The 22052-nt window shown below is 43.3% G+C and overlaps 1 protein-coding gene across 4 annotated transcripts in view; it reads left to right on the top strand.

The window, feature by feature from the left end:
- MCCC1 (methylcrotonyl-CoA carboxylase subunit 1) overlaps positions 1 to 22052 on the top strand; it is a 34576-nt gene that overhangs the window by 7699 nt on the left and 4825 nt on the right. For 3 of the 4 annotated variants that reach the window (XM_053307655.1, XM_053307657.1, XM_053307658.1), the window contains 14 exons: positions 532 to 653; positions 2136 to 2283; positions 3457 to 3578; positions 3956 to 4067; positions 5380 to 5461; positions 7374 to 7501; positions 8131 to 8314; positions 9679 to 9788; positions 11264 to 11480; positions 11697 to 11783; positions 13124 to 13173; positions 13825 to 13962; positions 16440 to 16547; positions 18505 to 18576. In XM_053307655.1, the coding sequence (XP_053163630.1) occupies positions 532 to 653; positions 2136 to 2283; positions 3457 to 3578; positions 3956 to 4067; positions 5380 to 5461; positions 7374 to 7501; positions 8131 to 8314; positions 9679 to 9788; positions 11264 to 11480; positions 11697 to 11783; positions 13124 to 13173; positions 13825 to 13962; positions 16440 to 16547; positions 18505 to 18576 (1680 nt within the window). The remainder of the gene's footprint in view (positions 1 to 531; positions 654 to 2135; positions 2284 to 3456; positions 3579 to 3955; positions 4068 to 5379; positions 5462 to 7373; positions 7502 to 8130; positions 8315 to 9678; positions 9789 to 11263; positions 11481 to 11696; positions 11784 to 13123; positions 13174 to 13824; positions 13963 to 16439; positions 16548 to 18504; positions 18577 to 22052) is intronic. The other variant, XM_053307656.1, reaches the window with a different exon arrangement.

Genomic DNA, 22052 nt, shown 5'->3' with positions numbered 1-22052 from the left:
TTATTGCAGCTGGGGATAATGGGGGTTGTAGTTCAGCAACATCTAGAGAGCCGAACATTGCCTGTCCCAACTAGCATGACCTAATGTGTGTCAGCATAAACAAATATGCATCATTTTGCTGCAGCAGTGTGGGGCATCATGCGCCCTAAGCACTTGATGAAACCATGTTTCCCATGTGCAAGTCCAACACTAGCTCTACACTCATTCTCTTAGAAAGCTACAAGAAGCTAGAGCTGATTCTGGAGCACCAATATAATATACTCCTAGTAAGCTGTTGGAGAAGAAGTGTCTGCATTTTTTGGCCAGGTTCAGCTTCTGTGCAGTCTTTGAGAGCAAGTTCCTGTAGACCAGGAATTCTCAATGTTGGGTCACCAGATGTTACTGGACTTCAACTCCCATAATCCCCAGGCCCAGTGGCCTTTGTCTGGGGATTATGGGAGTTGAAGTCCAGTAACATGTGGGGACCCAACATTGAGAATCCCTGCTGTAGACAACTCTCATAAAATATGTCATTGGTACTCCTCTTTTTAGGCTATCCATCCAGGCTATGGCTTCTTGTCAGAAAACACTGAGTTTGCAGAACTCTGCAGCCAAGAAGGAATCATTTTTATAGGTCCTCCTTCATCTGCTATCAGAGATATGGGCATTAAAAGGTACTTGGTTTGTTTCATGCCTAAATCTGTTATGTACTGTTGTTTGCTGGAATTGTTAAGATGTTTTTTGTATTTGACTGTTACTTTGAACTTCTTGTTTTCTTTTATGTATACGATGAGCTAAGCCTAGAGACTGTTCATAGGTCAGGGAATATTATGAATGAGGAAGCAAGGCCTCAAAAGATGTGGTGAGCTTCAACATCAAAGGATGCATTTTGTTTTAGAAAGTTTTTATATTGGTTTGCAGTCACAGAAGCTGAAGTGGTTTACAAAGAAAAATGCATTAAACACAGAAATAAAGAATTAGAAAATAGTTACATGGCAAGTCAGGACACAATGTCCAGGCAATTCCAAGGGTAATAAAACCATTCATGGAACCATTTTTTTAATCTCTATAGCCATATACAAATTTTCAAGTTAATACCCACTGGAAAGAAAATATCTCCTACTGCAAGGCCATACTTTTACAAAACCCTTAAATATTATAGATAGTGTCTGAAATGTGAAAAAATATGTCAGTAATGGAATCAGAAGCAATTCCAAAAATTCTTATTATTTTCCATGTTTCAGACACTATCTATAATATTTGAGGGTTTTATAAAAATATGACCTTGTTGTAGGAAATGTTCTCTTGCGTGTGTGTGTGTGTGTGTGTGTGTGTATAAAATATCAATTCGAAAATCTTCTTATGTCTAAAGGTAAAGTTGTGCCATCAAGTCGATGTTGACTCCTGGCTACCACAGAGCCATGTGGTTTTCTTTGGTAGAATACAGGAGGGGTTTACCATTGCCATCTCCCATGCAGTGTATGAGATGATATCTTTCAGCATCTTCCTATATCGCTGCTGCTCGATATAGGTGTTTCCTGGAAACATACCAGTGGGGATTTGAACCAGCAACCTCTTGCTCCCTAGACAAATTACTTCCCTGCTGTGCCATTTGCTTATGCCTACCACCATTGAAAAAGTGATAACGTGCCTGATTTTGTTACTTTTTGAATCGCCCATACAACAAAAAACAAGTTTCAGATAACTCACCCCCAGAAAGACTTTCTTAAAGAGCCAGATTTTTGCCTGAAGTGTTTGTGCTTGACTAGCCTCCACAGGGAGGGCATTGCAAGGGTCCAAGTTGCTAGGATAATAGAATGATTTGCCTTCTTGTATTCTGTAGCCCACAGGATGCATTTGGAGTGAAAAGAGGCATAACTCAGTATGAGAGAAACAAGAAATTGGGCCATTCATTGTTAATCTTCATTCAAGCATAAAACATTGTGCTCTTCATGAATTTACCCTTTCCGGAGCACTTGTGTTTGGGGGCGGCAAATTAAAACTCAAACAGATAAGCTACTAAGGGTCACTTCAGCCTTTAAGGTTTTCCTGGGTGGAAAGACCTTCCATGTAGAAAAATGTGTTAAAACTATGCATAATAAGATGCTTCCTCCCAGTGCTATTGCCACTGAGTATCAAATAATATTCTTTTGAAGCACTTCTAAGGCCATAATGTCTGCTGCTGGAGTTCCTGTTGTGGAGGGTTACCATGGTGAAGATCAATCTGACAGTTTCTTGCAAGAGCAAGCCCGGAGAATAGGGTATCCGGTCATGATCAAAGCGGTTCGTGGAGGTGGAGGAAAGGTAGGGATCATGACGTTTATTTCTCATCTGATAATTCCTCCAGAACTAGCACAGTCCCAAGATGTAATGTCTATGATGTGGTGTGCCTGTTGCTATGCTACTGCAACATCTCAAACTACGCTTTCATGTTGAAGTCACTTTTTATTGTTAAGTTGCCAGTATAATAGTTTTCAGGGCTAGAGTACCAAATATGAATTGTTTTGGTTTCACATAACTTCAGCTTAGTGCATCTCTCAACCTTGATGATAAGTTCATAAAACACCTCACAGCGACATCTTGCAATTGTAGTTGTACAGTGTTGTGGTTAGATGTCTTTAACTAGGGATGTGCACGAACCACGGTTTGTGCACTGGTTTGAATACAAGCCAGTTCATCTTGGTTTGGCCCACCCATGAGGTTATGTGGTTTGAGTGGGGCACCAGGTTGGGAGGGGCGGGGTGGTGGTGAGCAGCACCTTTAAAAGTGAGTAGCGCAGGTCCTTACCTGCATTTCCACTGCTCCATGCAGCTTTCTGTTGCGGTGGCACTCCCCCCAGTAACTTGTGCATGGCATTGGTACGCACATGGCCTCCTCTGCACATGCGCGGAAGCCATTTGCATGGTCAGCATGGTGCTGCTGACAGGGACATTTTGCAATTGCGGTTGTGTTCTTTGCATTGTTACAGCAAATATATCCATATTATGTACTTTAGGATGTAACTGTGGTGTTCTCAGCAGGAAGCAATTTTATTTACTTCAATTTTATTAGAAATTTTTTCAGATTTGTAGACCTCCTCAAGCTTCCTCGTCTGGGTGGTTTACAACAAGGTTCAGCAGATTAAAAATGAAAACCTTAAAACAATTTAAAACCACAGTAGAGTTTAAAAGCTTGAGTAAAAAAACAAGTCTCTAGAGACTTTTAAAGAGTTGTCAGTGAAGGGGAGGCTCTTATCTCAGCAGGGAGCACATTCCAGAGTCTCAGGGCAGCAACAGAGAAGGCCCGTCCCTGCTGGTGGCAACTGCAGATGAATTTGAAGCTAGTAATTGTGTTGATGATGCATCCACCTTATAAATTAATCTAGTGATGAAGGGTGGTGGATTTGGGAGGTTTTATTCCTCCCCCGCCCTCCGGTGATGTTAATTTCTTGCTCCCCCCCACCGCTCCCCCTAACAAATTGGTTTTGTCACATTCTAGGGCATGAGAATTGCTCTCTCAGAAAAAGAATTTCAGGACCAGTTGGAATCAGCCAGGAGGGAAGCAAAGAAGTCTTTCAGCGATGATGCTATGTTGATAGAGAAATTTGTAGATAATCCAAGGTGACAAATAATTGGTCTGCTTGTAACCTGTTTAGGGAGTTGTGTAGTTGCAGAGGGCAGGGAACAGGAGTGGGAAAGGATGTAGGCAGTGTTCACTCTAATTTTTTTCATCTGTGTGTGGAATGAGTTTTGTTGGGGGGTGGCAGTATCAAGGCAGTGTGTGCACATAGGCATTCAGAGTGGGACCTTCCTGAATAAACCTGAGCGGGTTATAAAATTAACGGAGCAGACATTAAAATAACTTGTGAGCACGCACACACACACACGCACACGCCTTAGAGGGGACAGTGGATGTAGGGCTTTTCCCTGGCAGCCTGTGGGGAGTGTGCATGCACAAGCCTTGTCTCACACATGGTTTTGTTTTAAATCTGAAACAGGCATGTAGAAGTTCAGGTATTTGGAGATCAGCATGGCAATGCAGTCTATCTCTTTGAAAGAGATTGTAGTGTACAGAGAAGACATCAGAAAATCATTGAAGAAGCTCCAGGGGTAAGTGTCCAGTCCCCGTCCCCCCAACCTTCGTTGATGCCAAAAAAAGTCCCCATCCCCCCGCAAAAGTTATATATTTTTTACATATTGACTTCAAAAGTTATACCAGCTAGCCCAGTATTTAGTATTATACCAACAGTTGCCCAGGAGTGTTGCCTTGCTGATAATGATGTACAGCAACTGTGAGTCTAGGGTAGAGATGTGAAGGCCTGGAAAAAAAAAAACAGGAAGGAAAGCAATTTTTTCCTCAAGAAAAAAAGGAAAAAACCCTGTGTTTTTCCACCCCGACCCCCCACCTTGGCTTTTTCCCAGGCTATTCTAGGGGACATGCAGATTAACATTTAGACTTTAAGTTTTCTTTATTAATTTAGACTTCCCCCTGGTCTTTACTCTAAAAGTACTCCAGAGTGGCTTACAAAAATTGAAAGAGAGAAAAAACAAGGCTCCTAGCAATCCTGTGACAGAACAGATAACCTACACAGACCCAGGCAATTCCAAAACCCTACCAAGGAAAACAACACTCCAAAAGCTTAATATATCTCTTACCCTTTTTGAAACAACTGCAGTCTATTGCTGGGCACAATTCAGAGTCTTGGAATTAAACTTTAAAGCCCTCAGGGACTTGGGACACGAGTATCTTAAGGACCTCCTTCTTTCTCACAAATGAGGAGGGTATGAGGATCCCCCCTGCTCAGGGGATATTTCCTGAGTCTCTCTGCTTTTGGAGGTGAGACAGGTGGGTAACTGAGGAGCAAGCCCTTTCGTTGTAGCATCCCAGCTCGGAAATGCTCTCCCCAAGGAGGCTCACTGGGAGCATTTCCAGATGGGGCTTTTGGCTCACTTCTCCTCCAGAATGGAGGGTATTCACATGTCAGCCAGATTTACCCTGAAGTTCCTGCGAGCCATCGGGGGGCACTTCACACACACAATTTGGGGTTTTCATTGTGCATTAGAGCCTAGCCTGATTTATCTCTGGGGTTTAAAAAAATCCACTTTTTGCATCAGTTTTGGGGGGGGCAAATTCGAACTCGCAGTAAACCCGCGGTAAAGCCTGCTGTCTGGAAATGCTCCAGGTGTTAAGCTTTATTTTTATTTATTGTTAAATTTAGATACCGCCTTTCATTAAAACAATCTCAAGCTTGCTTCTAAGCTTGATGTTTTTTCTATACAATATAAAGTATTATACTAATTACTATATATAATTATTTGCCTAGACCATTCAGATCTTTTACCCTCTCCATCTGCACGCAGTAGGCATGCAAGTCCATAGTGCTGCATTGTAGAAGTGTAACATTATTCCAATCATTCTTAGCCAGGTATTAAGCCTGAAGTGAGGAGGAAACTTGGAGAGGCCGCTGTAAAGGCAGCTAAAGCTGTGAACTATGTTGGAGCAGGTATTCCATGCTTAACTTACTACCTGTGTTGTGTCCAGTTTCATGCTGAAAGATATATCTCCTTGTTTAGAATGAAAGACATGTTTGTAGGCAGGCTGCTTTAAGTTGTGCTTAGGTTATAAGGTTGAGGGTCTGTGAAGGCTGGCAGAGAAGAACAGTTGCAAAGGAGATTGTACAGTTCAGTGTCTCAAAGTTTGATAAATCAGGGCCAGACTAGACTGGAGATCTGTGATTGGATCTCCCTTCTTTTAAAATGTTTGTAAACAGTAACTGTTGGGGGCACAATTCAAATTGGAACTGTGCTGCTGGGAGAAGGGTGGTTGTTGGGTTGTTTTTATTTTACCCTTTCCCTTGAGCTGTTTTCCTGATTTAAATCTCCATCTCTCCCCCACTTCCCTGGAGAAGCTGCTGTTTGTCCCATAGGTTTTCCCTAGAGGGACCAATAGAAGCTTCAAGGTGTGTGGGTTCTGGAGTGGCAGGTTACATTCGGAAAGCAGCACAGGGGGAAGGGATGGACACCCCCGCCTACAGGGTCACAGTCCCATTCCCAGTTGAGACCTCGCATGGCTACAGATCCCTTCTCGCCTACTTTTGCCCTCTGTTTCATTGTCTGATCCTCAAGAGGGTTTTTTATCATAGCCAAAAGATCCTAGGTAGTGTAGGAGAAGAAATGGCTTCTCATTCTGCCTTTGGTGGGGTGTGGGGGAAGAATCTTAAAATGTAAATCACAAAGGCAAGTTTTTAAAAAATCTATAATATCGTTTGCAGTTCTTAAATGTAGATTAAAAGCCTGCAGATAAAGATCTGGCTAGTTATTTTTCATGAATGTATGAACTTCAACTGCCTTCACCTCTGCAGCATCTAGCTATGGCGTCACTTTCTCCCTGCCTTTCTCTCCTTGTTTTCCTTTCTCTCTCAGACTCTTTTCTTTTGCCTTCTCCTCTTGCCCTCCACACACTTGCACACTCCTCTTGCCCCCCCCCACACACATTTTTAATCCCCTGCGGCTTTTACCCTTCCTTTCCTTGAATTTTCATCCTACCTGTCTAGGATCAAAGCAGCTCAACCCATCACTGCCAGAAGCCTTTTTCTATGATAGGCAGGCACTGAGTAAGCCCCTTCATTATTACTGTTGACACAAACACCACAAAATTTCCTAGTGCCTGACAATAGCGCTTGGGAACAGCCTATATGATATATCTTAATCTGTTTTTAGAGTTTCGTTTTGAAGGATAACTATTTGAACTAGGCTAGGGATTGCACTGTATGAAGGTTCACCAAGTTCTTTAAGATAAGTTTAGGTTTGGTTTTATATTACAAGATGATCTCGATATTCACAGGGGTTCCATTCCGCGGTTGTATCGCAGATATGGAAACTGTGGATATCGAGGCATTGGGTGAATGAGGAATTGGGGGTTAGGTTCCCAGTGGCTGGGAAAATAAGAAAAAAATGCTGATTTTTTGGCAAAATGGGGGGGATATGGGTAGGAAAGCTCCTTACCATGCTTTGCTGCTCCCCCACGTCGCACTGTGCCCCCAGAATGCCTGAAAATTGGCCAAAAATTACCATTTTGGGTGTTGTTTTTTTAAGAGAGCCATTTTGTGGCTCCAAGAAACAAAATGGCAGCCAGAAATGACCTCTACTCTCATTGCCGGCCACTTCCGACCTGCGGATATGGGAGGTCGACATGTTATTGTTTCTCCACTGCATATGCTGAGGTCGGGTGTCTTTTTCCCGACTGCGGACGGAGACGCGCATCCACAGATACTGAATCCGTGTATAATGAGGTTTGCCTGTATTGTTTCCATGGTAGGGACAACAAAAATTATGCTTGGATCTGAATTATTCTAGGACTTGCCTATAGAAAGCATTTCCACTTCTGTGCAATGTGCCTCCCTTAAAATATTTCAGGAACGGTGGAGTTTATAATGGATAGTCAGCATAATTTCTATTTCATGGAGATGAACACCAGGCTGCAAGTGGAGCACCCAGTTACAGAGATGATCACAGGGACTGACCTGGTGGAGTGGCAGCTGAGGGTAAGCTTATGCATGTAAGGGGTGGGGCCAGCCTACTTGCATCACAGGCAAATGAACTCTTCCTGCCTATGCAAGAAATCCTTCTTGCATCTAAGGCAATTAATTCTCACTTTGCTTGTCTGACCAGACTCTGAATTGGGCAGTGATCTTTTTTTACCGTCCCATCCAAAAGCTCTTGGCAGGGTTGGATTGGGTCTATTATTACTGTCTCCACCTATATACTTGCTTGCTGCAGCCTGACAGTGTGGTATGAATCCTGGCATTGGTTGCATCCAAGTTCCTTTTGAAGGGGCATTCAGTTTATAGCTGGACGAGCAAAGAATTTAGGGGGAGTGAAAGGTTTTGGAGACTCTTAATTGGGGAAGGTGATTGATGATTTGTTGTGGAAATTGATTCAGCGCAACTTATTTGGTGAGCTCAAAACGTAACATTTCTATGAAGCAAAACCCTTTGTGGCTCAACCAGTCATAAGCCATGAGACCCATTATGTAAATGTTATCCAGTAATTCAGGGTTCCCCCCCCGCTTAACTTCTTATCATATTTGTAAGCTGTGATGCCTTGATATCATAGGGGTGCACAGATGTTCCTCTTGATCCCAGAGAAAAAGCAAAACGGCTTCTTTTTATAGGTAGCAGCAGGAGAGAAGATTCCTTTAACTCAGGAAGAAATCTCGCTCAAGGGACACGCGTTTGAAGCTCGGATCTATGCTGAAGATCCAAACAACAACTTCATGCCTGGGGCTGGACCCTTGTTGCATTTGTCCACACCACCTTCTGACAGCTGTACCAGGATAGAAACTGGAGTAAGACAAGGTAAAACCGGAACTATTCATGGGGAGTATGTATTGGGAACACTTTTAAAAACTTAATCATACTCTTCATTAGTTTCTTTGCTTAGGAGATTTTACGGGGGTATGGGGGGATTGGCTTTGAAGTTTCTCTTTCTAGGAATTTTACTGTGTCTCTTTGGTTCCTTCCCACCTCTTCTGTTGTGTGTGGGGTGTGGCACAAAGGAGGCTTTTGGTATAGAATTTTGTAAGCCTGGAAAAGAGATGAAGCTTGCCTGCTGCAACACCCAAACCTGTTGCAGGGTTCTTCATAAGCAGATGACCAGATTTTGGAGACAGTAGCAGCTGGCAGTCTCCAGCATGTGTTCCTTGTGAGCTTCCCAAGGGCATCTGGCTTGCCATACTTGGAGACAGGGGCTGATGTGCAGACTAACAAGGTGTACATGCAGCAAAGAAAGTGTGCACGCAATATGCTGTGTTCCAGATTAAAGCAGCATGGGTGCTTGCGTGAGGGCAGGCGATTTTTGCTAATTTCCATTTCCCACTGAACTGTGCCATGTGAAATTATGTCCCTGAGGGTCACATGGCCCTCAGGGACATATTTTCAGGTGGCACAGAACATTTCTGAGGGAAGGGGAGATTGGTGAAATACTACCTCCCATGCAAGCGCCTGTGCTGCTTTAGTTTGGAACATAGCCTGCTGCTTGTATTCTTCATTAGTTTGGATGTCCTTCATCATGTTGGTCTACATAAATCTTTGGTCTTATCCAGTGAGGCAGTTCTTGCGTTCTTATTGGTTCTTATGTACAGATGAATCCATGTAATCACATCAGGAGTCCTATGGCACCAGAAAGCTTTGTTATTCAGATGCCGAGCTGAAGTTGGGAAACTCTGGAAGACTAAGCTCTTTTTGTGGCTCCTAAGGGCCTGAAGTTCCTGTGTGTAGTCATGTGTCTTGCATATCACGGCTTCAGCTTGATGTTGCTTTTGTACTTACGCCCATTTTTAGTTATATATTCCAACCAGTGTTCCCTCTAACAGGGATTCCCAGATGTTGTTGACTACAACTCCCATAACACCCAAGCCAAAGTCATTGCATCTGGGGATTCTGAGAGTTGTAGTCAACATTAGAGGGAACACTGATTCCAACCCTCAAGCTGACATGACATACAGTCATGTCAAATAAAGTGAGAGTACTGAATGTGGGAAAGGCTTTGCATTGTTTTATGGTCGGGTTCCTGATTTACCCCTTTGCAAGACCCAAGTGGTTCACACCTTACATGAAAGGACAGGGTGGGGGCATGAACTGGTTCTTCTTCTTTTTTAAACTTTTTGCTCCGGCAACTGAGTGTTTAAACCATTCATTTCTCCATATATTCTCTGTTTCAGGAGATGAGGTTTCTATACATTATGACCCAATGATTGCCAAGTTAGTAGTCTGGGCAGAAGATCGTCAAGCAGCATTAAGGAGATTAAGATTCTGCCTCCAACAGTATAATGTAAGCATAAGCACCGGGTTTGATTTTGTCTGATAAGAGGGTACACAGTAAATAAATGCTTTTTGCAGATGTTTAACCTGTCTGGGCCAGTTATATCATTTGCACTCTTTATCTGTGGAGAGCCATTTAAATCAATGTGGTGTGGTGGTTAGAGTCTTGGACAACCACCCGGGTGACCCAAGTTCAAATCCCTACTCAACCATATGAATACAATGAATATTCATATACTGCTTTTCAACAAAAATCCCCAAAGTGGTTTACACAGAAAGAAAGAAATAACCATGAAACTCACTGGCTGACACTGGGCCCAGCTATTTATCTCACAGCCTAGCCTACCTCACAGGGTTGTTGTGAGGACAAATATAATGATGTACACCGCTCTGGGGCTCCTCAGAGGAAGAGTGGGATATAAATATAAATAAATAAATAAAATAAGATGGGAGTTGGGAAGCCCTAATCTGAAGGATATGTTTTTTCTCCTGAGTTTAAGTGTTGTTTGCTCTCTGTTGACAACATTAAAATTCTAAAGTATCATCATTCACATAATTCAAATAGTATGATTCAGTTCAGGCCCAATGTCTAGGAGCCACATCCAGGGCTTTACGAATCCCAGGCACCAGGGAGCCATATTGCTAGACTAGGAGATTCCAAGGTAGAGTTATTTAGATCTTTAGTTGTCCCAGGCGGCCCTGTGTCTGTTCTAAGTATGTTTATTGTAAAGGGGATAAAGAGAAGCCGATTTACCCTTCTCCTCCACAATATATGTCGCTAAGTCCAGTAATTTTGTCAAAAATGCCCATTGTCTGGCTTCTAAATTTTTGGATTGGCTCCTAGATCCAAAGAAAATTTGTTAAGGCCTGGCTGAATCCATGACAGAGTGGCGCCTCCCCTCCACTGATGGTGACAGGGCTTTTCACACCAGTGCAGATGCTTCAGGAACTAACGGAGAGGTCAAACAGGGAAAGGGCCTGAGCTAAGTGCTCCCCTCCCCCCAATCCCCCATTTTTTCTTCTAGTAGAAATGAGTTACTCTGGCTCAATCTGTTGTGTTAAATTAGGGCTGAGCATTCCTAAAAATCCCAACCCCTTGGAGAATTCCAAGATAAATTTAAATATGTTTAGTTAAACTCAGAACTGAGCCTTTTCTATAGTTGCTCTAGATATATGGAATGCACTTCCTGTTGAAATAAGAGCTGCTCCATCCCTGATAGCTTTTAGGAAGCTATTGAAGACACTTAGGGACATCTCAGATCCATAATTTGTGATGATGTCATCCACCCTAATTCAAGATAGTGGACGCATGATTGTTTGAGGTGCAAGTGGGCTAACTTGTGAACTGCCTAATCAATTTGGACCACATTTAGTCCAGTTGTAGGGATAGTGAAAGGAAAGTAGGCAGATTAGTTCTTACTAGAACAACCTGCCCTTGCTTGTTTTTGGTGTTCATCAAGTGATTCTTTTTCTCTCTCTCAACAGATTGTAGGGCTAAGCACCAACGTTGATTTCTTACTGAGTCTCTCGAGCCACCCAGAATTTGAGGCTGGAAATGTTCACACCAATTTTATCCCTCAACACTATGATGAGCTCTTTCCACCCCAAAAGGTGATATCTAAAGTGTCCTTGTGTCAGGCAGCTCTTGGACTCATACTGAGAGAGAAAATGACAACAGACACCTTTAGAGATCTGTCAGAAGGTAAAACTCTGTTGTCTTTTCCTTTGAGAATATTTTAACTTATATTAGAGTGGGGAAAGTATAACTGGTTGTGTAATCTGTTTTGTTGTTCACATTCATTAAAAAAAAAAAGCTCTGTGTATGTTTGGGATGGAAGTTATTTGCTTTTATCTAATATTAATGTAAAGTGGAAGAACATTAACACATCTCTTATCTTGTATGTGTTTAATATTCTAGATAAGTTCTCTCCATTTGCATCTAGCAATGGCAGAAGAATAAATATACCCTACCTTAGAAATTTGACTCTTCTAGATGGTGAAAATAGTAAGTGACGTAACTGTGAACAAAGAGAATTTGAATGACCATTTTTATTCTGTATTGCATATTGTTGAGGGCAGCAGGATAGTTATTCAAAATGCCTTTTTTTACATCTATTGAAACAGTTTATAAAAATCATTTGGTATGTCTGATCCATATAGTATCCAAATACCGCAAAGCTGTCCCAGTTTTTCTCTGGTTGGTTTTGCAAAGGTCTGATTAATGCTGCTCTGCTTCCTAAATTTTTGGAAAAGTTGAGAAATGTGCATGCTTCTGGAACATTTGCTGTGCCTTAAGTATACTACTGATGACTTATAGACTAGATTAAAGTGGGGTGGAGTGAGGAAGAAGTGAAGGATTTACAGAGACTAATGGGAGATGGAGTAGCATGTAGGCTGATGGCAGAGGAAGAGTAGTGCGATTTTGAGAAGGAAATGCATCAATAAGAAGGGCTGGGCACACATGATAGTTTTTAAAAAATTGTTTATTTTATTTATTTTATCTATACCGCCCAAAACGCAAGTCTCTGGGCAGTCTACAACAAAACAATAAAAACAACAAATAAAAAGGTTAAAACATTACAACAATTTAAAATTTAAAACGTCAAAAACACAATTAAAACAATATCTAATTAAAAGCCTTGGTGAACAAATGCAACTTGAATGCAGTTTGAGAGGAGGGTTAGGGATACGAGAGATAATTATATACCGCTTTTCAACAAAAGTTCCCAAAACGGTTTACATAGATATAAAAAATGAATTTTATTGTTAAAATTTAAGAATAGATTTTAAATTTGCTGCTCATAGTGTGTACATGCAATGTGTGTTATACATCTCACTTTTGCCTCTGATAAGCAGGTTTATTTATTTTATTTATGTATTTGTTCGATTTTTAGACCGCCCTTACAAAATAGCTCAGGGCGGTTCACAAACATAGCAGGTTTAGCAGGTTTTTCATTGTTCCGGAACCCTACTTGGCAGACCGTGGGACAAAATAGATATTTGTGTACACCATGAAAAGGTGATGCCTCTTTCAAACCACTTTACAGTGATCTTGAAATCTGTGCTCTACCTCCAGCCTTTATTTGGGCTGAGGATTGAAAATGGATGCACAGAGAGGCGAAGGCTGTTCCCAGCAGAAAGCTCATAGTGGCTAATAGTAAAAGCTTGTGCAGAACAGAGAGAAGAACAAAGGGAGACAATGGAAGGGATAAAGAGGGGAGATTTAAAAGACGCACAACTCTGCTATATTTTGGCTGTTCAATATAGGATTATCTCAGGTTTATAGCGGGTTTGGCTACATGAAGTATTAAAAATATGTTCTTTGGGGTTTTCTTCTTTTAACAGAAGTGAACATAACTGTGATCTACAATCGTGATGGGTCATATGACATGCAGGTACATTTTTTGTAATATAACTTTGAGTAAGGAGCCCTGGGGTCATAGCTCAGTGGTGAAGCATCTGCTTAGCATGCAGAAGGTTCCATGCTCAATCCCTGGCAGCATCTCCAGGTAGGGCTGAGAAAAATTCCTGCCTGAAGCCCTGGAGAGGTGCTGCTGGTCAGAATAGCCAATACTGACTCCGTAAACAGCAACTTCCAACTGTATTCCTGTGTCCTGTGTGGCTCCTTGCAAATCCCTGGTGGTCTCTGCTCACCTCTTGTCCGTTCTCTGAGCTGTGTCAACCAGGGTGGGGTTTCTAAGGAACCTAAGCACTGCTCACAAGCGCAAGGAATTTGCCTGGGAAACAGCTCCATTTCTTTTTCTGAGCAGGAGACCTCCAAGCTGCTTTGGAAATTACCCCGAAATTCAAAGGTAGTGTGCTTGGAGGTGGGGAACTGCTATTTGAGAAACAGTAGCTGTGCAGTTCTTTGGATCCTGGCCAGGAGCATTTGTATTATGTGCATTGTGAAAGGCATGTAACTGCATTCTGAATGCAACATGTTGCACTGCATTTAATATAATACCCTCTTCCCCCAAGCTTACGTGCTCAACAGTAAGTTAAAACTCACTGGACTAGCAAGCTAAAAACCTCTCCTTGTATTTCAGATTCAGGATGAGTCTTTCCATGTTTCTGGGGATCTTTCAAGCACTGGCAATTCAGATTTCATAAGATGTGTAGTAAATGGAGTTGTTCATAAATCCAAGCTGGTTATTTTGGATGATGCCATTTACCTCTTCTCACTGGTAATATTTTCTACTTCATTTATCTGGGGAGTAAAATTTCCAGCCAGGGAAAGGAATTTTAAAAAGTAAAATAGGCAGGCACTGATGAATTCAGATAGGTAGCTTTAACATTTTGGAGAGCAGAGGTTGAATACGTGACCTTGTTTTTCTGTCAGCAGTCCTATGTTGCTTGTATTCTTTGAGAATTTAAGGCTTTATTGGAGGCTGGTTAGCCAATACTGAACTGCTCAGTGAATAAATTGGCTGCTTGAAACTAAATAACACACATCCTTAAATCCTAAGGATAAGGAGAACATAAAATACTGAAGAATATTCTAAGTGGTTAAGTGACTGTATTCCATCAGGGTTCATGGAATATAGGGCTGTAATATTTGGAATGAATTCACGAGGCATGTTAGAGTTCAAATCCATCCTAACCCTGAAGATTCAGCAGAGAGAGCCACCATTATAAAACAGTGATCATGCTGCTAAACTCACTCCCTGGTCTTCAGCTGCTGAATGCCTGCCCATATATATTTTGTATTGTTTTTAGAAGATGTATTGGCTCAAATTTATTATTTATTTTCATTTTGATACTCTTTATTATTATTATCATTATTATTACAGTCATCCCTCACCAACCACTAGGGTTCAGTTCTGGCAAAACCTCGGCTTTGGTAAATTCGTGGTTGGCGAGGCATTAATGTCTATGGGAAACAGTGGGTTAGGGGAACCACAACTGCAAAAAGATCTAAAAGGGGAAAAATAGCCCAACCATATGCTAAAAATCACAAAAAATCCTGTAATATCACCAAGAGTCACCAAGAAGAATGAGCAGAACAAACCTCTGGATGTTTTTTGATACCCCCTCTAAATCACTCACTGGGACAAAGGCTTTAATTCTCTACAGCAGGGATTCTCAATGTTGGGTCCCCAGTTGTTATTGGACTCCAACTCCCATAATCACCAGCCCCAGTGGCCTTTGGTTGGGGATTATGGGAGTTGAAGTCCAGCAACATCTGGGGACCCAAGGTTGGGAACCCCTGCTCTACAGGGTCTGATCTCAGGAGTCCAGTATCTTGCAGCGAAGCATGCTGCGCAGATCAGGCTTGGAAAAAAGGCCAATCTGGAGGCGGCAAGCGAACAGGAGCAAGAGTGCAGGCAAGGCAAGATGGAGTGGCCAATGCCCAAGGGACAGAAAGGTCAGCAAGGATCACCAAGAGGAATGAGCAGATCGAACCTCTGAGGCCCCCCCCAAAAAAATCGCTGAAACCCCTCCAAAATCACTTTTTAAAACCCTCACCGAACATGGATACTCAGGTTGTGCTTGGCAAGACATGTCACAATTTCCCATTCACATATACTGAAAACCGTGGTTAGTAAAACCATGGTTGGCAAAGGATGACTGTATTATTGTTCCTCGTAGCATTAAGGTACATCAGTCTAGGTCAGCTTGGAAAATAAATTCAAATTCATGTAACAAATTACATTAGCATTATATGCATTACATTAGCAACCATACTTATAATTAAATATATATTATAGTGTAGGGATGTGCACGGGCCGTTTGTGCACCTGCCGGTGGGGTGGGGATCGGTTCCCTTTAAAAGCAGGTAAGGAGCTCTTTACCGGCTCGTCCCTGCCTCACTGGTTTTCCACCGGCGGTGCCCGCTCTCCAAGTGGCCATGTGGGGCTGTGGCATGTTCTCTGCATCCTCCACGCAGCTTCGGCGTTCACATGGCCGGTGTGCACACAAGGTTACTATTTGCAAGGTCAGCCAATGTTGCATGGAGACTGCAGGGAACAGTGCCGCAGCCCTGCTGGCGGAAAAGCAGTGGGGCAGGGATGAGAAGGTAAGGAGCTGCTTTTTAAAGGAACCTCTCCCAATCCATCCCATTCAGTTTGAATGCCGGCGCCTGAGCCAGTTCAGCGCTTCCCAGAGGAGGCACCGAACCAGCTCGTGCACATCCCTATTACAGTGATGTTCTCAGAAGGCTGTTGGAGATTAGTTGCTGTTTATTGTCCAGTACGTATAATCAATTAAAGGAAATTAAAATGGTTCTGTGATGAAGTCATGTATGAGCCGCATCACTGTATTATGTATTTAATGCCCATCCTGTTCTCATCAGACAAACAGCCTTTATTTGCGATCAAAGATCAGCTACAAAGTTTAAGAACAAAAACATTCAGAACCAACTGGCTCATGACTCGTTTGTTGTTGTGTTTTCACCGCTGCCGCACAAAATGTAGCTATTGTTCAAGTAATAAATTGGTTTGTATCAGAAAGAATAACGTGATGAAATCCATCCAATTTACCTGGATATTTGAATAGTAGTGGGGTGATACACTTCATGCGAAAGTCCTTCTAAAAGGGGCAATACAACCAAACATGCTGTTCCCATCTGTCATTACAGACTGTGGAAAATCTGGGTTTGTGCCTGTAGTTTAAAAATGCTGTTGTCGGTCACCTTCTTTTGGTTGATTTTGTTTTTCTCTAGGACGGCAGTGAACAGGTCGGTCTTCCAGTGCCCAAATTCTTATCTGGAGTGAGTGCAACTGGAGATCAGGGTGGGGCTGTGGCTCCTATGACAGGGACAATAGAAAAGGTAATTCTGGGAGACGCTACAGAGCTGATAGCCACATTGCCTTTTTTCTGTTTGCTTTTGCAACAAAGGTGATGTCTAAAGTCCAGTTTTCAGGGACTATGCACACACTTGTTTTTGTGTCATTTACTTCCAATACTGACCATCTATCTGTCCTTTATGCGAAAATATCTTTGCCCTCAGTAGATGGTGACTTCGCCTCTAGCCATGACTTAGAGTAATGGTTTTCAACCTGTCTGTCTTCATCTGCTGAAGAATCCTGCACATTGCAAGACATTCTGGAGCAGGGGTTCCAAACCTTGGGTTCCCAGGTGTTGCTAGACTACTGTTATCCCTAGCCATAATGGCCAAAGGATGATGGGAGTTGTTGGACTACCACATCTAGGACCCAAGGTTCGAGTACTCCTGCTCTAGAGCATGCGCTCTGTTCATGCAAGGGGCCTGTTGGACCTCACCACTGCTCTGTAGGGATGTGTATGGAACCAGTGACGGCTGGTTCAAAGGCAGGGGTTTTTTTTTACCTTTAAGGAGCAGGGAGGGTTCCCTTCCCCCCACCTTGTTTTCCCACCGGTGCTGTGTCCAAAAACGTTCCCGCGGGGTGGCAGTGTACCTCCTTGCCGCCCTGGAACACAACTGACGGCAAGGATGTATGCTGCTGCCCTGTGGGACTGTTTTTAACATAGTGCTGGAGGGGGAAATAGCACTTAGCACTTAGCAATAGCACTTACATTTATATACCACTTTATAGCCGGAGCTCTCTAAGTGGTTTACAATGATTTAGCATATTTAGCATATTGCCCCCCAACATTCTGGGTACTCATTTTACCGACCTCGGAAGGATGGAAGGCTGAGTCAACCTTGAGCCCCTGGTCAGGATCGAACTTGTAACCTTCTGGTTACAGGGTGGCAGTTTTACCACTGCGCTACCAGGGGCTCTTTGCAGTGGGGAGAGGGGTAAGAGTATCCTCCCTGCTCCTAAAAGGTAACCCCTCCCCACCACCAACCGCCAAACCACCAGAGCTTCAAACCGGTTCGGAAGTCCGTAAAAGGGCCTCCGAACCGGTTTGTGCACATCCCTAGTGCTCTGTGTGAGCTGAGAGCTTCACCAAGAACATACCCAGCAGTCTCCCAGGGCTGTATATGGAGAAAACTGGTCTGGGAAGAGACACTTTCCTTGAGGGAAGCTTTTTCACTTTCACTGATCTCCTTACTGAGGAACCTAATAAGCTTCAAAGAAATCCCATGATTCCCTGCCACTTGGTGTACATATAGAAGTTTTTCCTCTTCTGCATTGGTACACTGGAGACGTGGGCAAGAGTGGAGGAAGTAGGGTCACACTGATAGATGCACCTCCCCTCAAACATACCTCCCTTCAACTTGGTACCGTCCAGAAATCCTTTTCCACTTGATTCTGCTGGGAGAGCAAACTAGCTTTATGCTATGTTCAGCACTCAGCTGGTGCTTAAGACATGTTAAGTATTAGAAGTAAGCAGAGCAAGTGGTTCTTGGAGGTAATGTGTGATGTGTGCTCAAATTCTTAGGGCCCCTTTGCACATATGTGACTGCACATGTGTGTGTGTTGTGGTGTATACATGCAGCAGAGAGCTACAACCAATCCTGTCTCCTTGGCATATCTGTCTGTATAATACGTTTTGTCTAATACTGCCTGTCTTATAAGTTTTTTATGAAAGGCGGTATATAATTCGAACAATAAATACACAGCAGTGGGAAAGCCTGTTTGCTGCATATGCAGATTGTATTTCTAAATGTGCATTTTTATGGGTGCACCTAAAAATATTGACCTGTTGGAGCAATCAGCTCCAAAGAGGTTTCCATTGTTCAGTTTTGCACAAGGACTCTTCTGTCCTTTTTGCCATCCATAAAAAACCCATCCTCGTAATGTTTGCACAGCAGGAATGTAACACCTAGCTTAAGTTCTCACTTGCTTTTTGATTTGTAGGTGTTTGTGAAAGCTGGGGACAGAGTCCAGGTTGGAGATCCGCTCATGGTTATGATAGCTATGAAAATGGAGGTGAGTATCGTTATAACATTTTAATCGTTGGAAAGACCAAAGCATGGTGCTCCTTGAGGATTAGTTTTTTTAGCATATTGTATAATGTATGCTTTAAATGTTGCAGAAAAGATACCTTGACTAACTAGATGCTTGAGAATTGTGCTGTTTTTGTTGGCATAGATGATTTCTGTTTGTAATAGAATGTTCTAACATTTGCCCAGGAGCAAGTCTTCCATTGTGTTTGCATACAAGACGATCTTTTATAATCTAGCACAATTATTTTCCCTCTCTGCCATTTAAGTATTTCTATATTATCTGCAGTCGCCTTGTGCAAATTCTAGGATGCAACAAGTTTCACTGTCAAAAAACAAATAAATCTGAATTTTTCTTCTTTATAATGCTCCTGGTAATTAACATAAACCTTTGCAGGGTATAGATTGACAACTGAGTGTAGGCATTGCTGAAGTTCCTTAATAATAGCCTCAAGTCGAGTGGCTCAGTTTGGCTTATTAATCAGTGTTGAATTACACCCTCCTCACTGAACTGTTGATAGGCAGTCTGTAAATGGAGGAGTGCTGTGCCAGAAATCATAGTATTGCTACTTGATGCTAACTATTTTTTTCTCCCAGTGAATTGTACATTGTGCTAGCTTTTGTTTGTCCTGCTCAATATAATTTTTTATTACTTGCACTCAAGGTGTTTGTTTTTTTAAATAGCCTCTGAGAGTCCAGCCTCAAGGATGGGGGTTGGGAGAAGATGGGAGCCTTGAAATGGTTGATGCAGCTGGTGGAGGGCTGGGTTGGGTGATGGAAGTATCTGGATACAATCAGAGTTTTGACCATAGCAACAGGCACCTCCTGCTGAAGTAACTAAAAATGAGGCTCTCTGTAGATCACAGTCCTTATGCCAGCATCTACAAACCCAGTTTGCCAGCTCACCAGTGGTGAGTGTCCCCAGCCCTCTGGCAAGCAGGACACCCAGTGCCACACAGAATTCCTCAACAGAGTTGTCATTTCCACTGCCATTTTTTGAGATGTTGAGGAAAAGCAGGAATCCTCTCTGAGCAGTAGGAGAGGGCTCCCATGATTTCTTACCATCTCCATATTCCAGTGCAAATAACAGAAGACCTTCTTCATTCCTGAGTCCTCTTCCTGTGTGCCAGAACATGATCTGAGGGAAGAGAGGGGATTGGTGGTGGCCTCCAATCATAGTGGCTAGTGAGCTCAGCCTAAGTATGAGGACCCCTGTTCTTATGACTTCACAAGTGTAGATGAAAGCTTGTGGGACATTGTTCATTACAGTCATGGCTCTGGTCTGTTGGGAAGGAGGGTGCACCGTAATTTGAGTCTGGGTAACACTTCTTCCCCAGCAGAGGATTCCATGTTCTGATCAGAGGAGGTATTCATTTGCCACTGCATAATAGCTAGCCAGCATTCTCGCAGGAAGTGTCTCTCTCCCCCTCCTCCTGACTTATCCTACAGCTGATCAGTGTTGTGGTGTTGCTTAGAAGCAGATCAATTCTTTTCCACAGGGCTGAAAAGGACAAAGCTTGTAGTGAGACTGGGTAGCATTTCCTCACCAACAGATGATGTAATCATTGGTCAGGCTGGACTCTCATGGGTATTGGAGCGCCCTGCCTAACCAATTATTAGCATGACAGAGACTGGTGATCTTAACATTCAAACACCATATGTGCACTGTTAAACATTGTTGTTTTAGAAATGTATCTAAATTAAAACCTGTTTCGTAGATTTGCATGCTTTCATTTGTGCCCTTACCTATATGTTTAAGAGACTGTTATTTGCCCTGCCATTGCGACCACAAGAATTCAGAATTAGTCTATAGAGATTCTGCATATTTAAAATCAGTTGTCTCGATCTAATGTACATAACTCATATGTACAGATCTTGCACTCAGCTGAACCTATGCAAACAGATACAGGCAAAACATGGCATTTGCGGACCCGACACCCACAGTTTTGCGTACCCACAGCCGGGTAATTTGCACCCGACCTCAGCATACACAATACAAATTGGCACTCAAAGGGTTAAGATCCGCATATCCATGGGTCAGGGGGTGGGCAGAAATGACCTCTGAGGTTATTTCCGCCCACCATTTTACAACTCGGAGCCATTTTGTGGTTCATTATGTTAAAAATGTTCTGCAAATCATAGGTTTTGGGGGTTTGTGGGGGGAAGGATTTTGGCACTTGGAGGGGTCATTACTGGAGTTCTGGAGGCATGCGGACTATGGTAGGGCACTTTATTTAGCACCCCCCCCATTTTTTCCTCTTTCCTCTGCAGTTTTCAGGCCTCCAGGAACCTAATCCCCACCATGTCATTACCGTAATTACTCAGTATTCATGGTTTCCTTATCCACAGTAATGGCAGGGCATGGAACCCCCGCGAATACCAAGATTTCTCTACCAGTGTAGGAGGGTATCCCTTTAAGTGGATTGTCACCCCCACTTGCTCCCAGACAGGATCTTGTGAATCTTTAGGCTCCCATGGTGCCTTTGGGCTAAGACCTCCCAGTTTCGATCCTGTCTCGCTCCTCTGAACAGGTCTTCAAAGAGCTCCAGCGTTTTCTTCAACTTTTCCTTTCTTTATACTGTTTCTTGTTGTTTTTCTCTCCAAGTCTCTCTCCTCCTTTGCCTCCCCTGTATTTTCTCCACACACACCCCGAAAAAGCTCTTTACTATTTTTTCGTCCTTTCATTTCTCCCTGCTTTACTGTCCCCTGAGACCATGCAGTGGGCAGCACCTACGCCCTCCCTTTTGGAGGACTCTGCACCGATGGCCACCACGGAAGGGACATACAGAATGGACCGCAACCAAATGGCACGCGCAAGAGTACGGCACGCTGCCTCCTGAGAGTGGCCCCAACGAGTGCAGAGGTGTTGGGGTTCCTTCACCACCAACTCCTCACTGAGGAGAGCCTGGCTAATAGCAGCACAAGCCACACAGACTTCACAGGAGGAGGAATCCTTCCCACCTTGAAGAACCTCCCTGGTCAGGTTCTGGTGCACCGGGAGCTAGAGCGTGACAAACTGTTCATTGTGGACCTGGCCTCGCCCACCACCCACGAGTCCCAGCTGCAAACTGAGGTGGAGATCTTGCGAGACAGGAATGAAGGTGGGCTGCAGCCCTAACCTAACAGGGAACAGATGCCACCACTCCTACCACCGGAAAACCCGCTTCCACTGCCTCCACAAGAAATAATTGTGAGTACTCCGGTACCGTGTTCCCCTCTGCCTCCGGCCCTCCCGCCACAGAACTTGGAGCAAGGCGTACCCGGCCCTATTCCGACTTCTTCCTCCTCTGAACCCGCCATCTCTGCATGGAGACTCTTTGTCCCTGGATCTCTCTAATTGGATCTGGGAGCTCGTTGCGGCCGAGGTCCGCAGAGCAGGGTGTTACCATTACTATCACCAGGACCGCAGCTGCCTGCACAAGCCCCCATTCTCTCGGCTGCACCCAATACCAATACATCACA

The sequence above is a fragment of the Hemicordylus capensis genome, chromosome 3, assembly GCF_027244095.1.
Source record: "Hemicordylus capensis ecotype Gifberg chromosome 3, rHemCap1.1.pri, whole genome shotgun sequence".
Taxonomy (NCBI): Eukaryota; Metazoa; Chordata; class Lepidosauria; order Squamata; family Cordylidae; genus Hemicordylus; species Hemicordylus capensis.
This window is presented reverse-complemented; position numbering and strand designations above follow the sequence as displayed.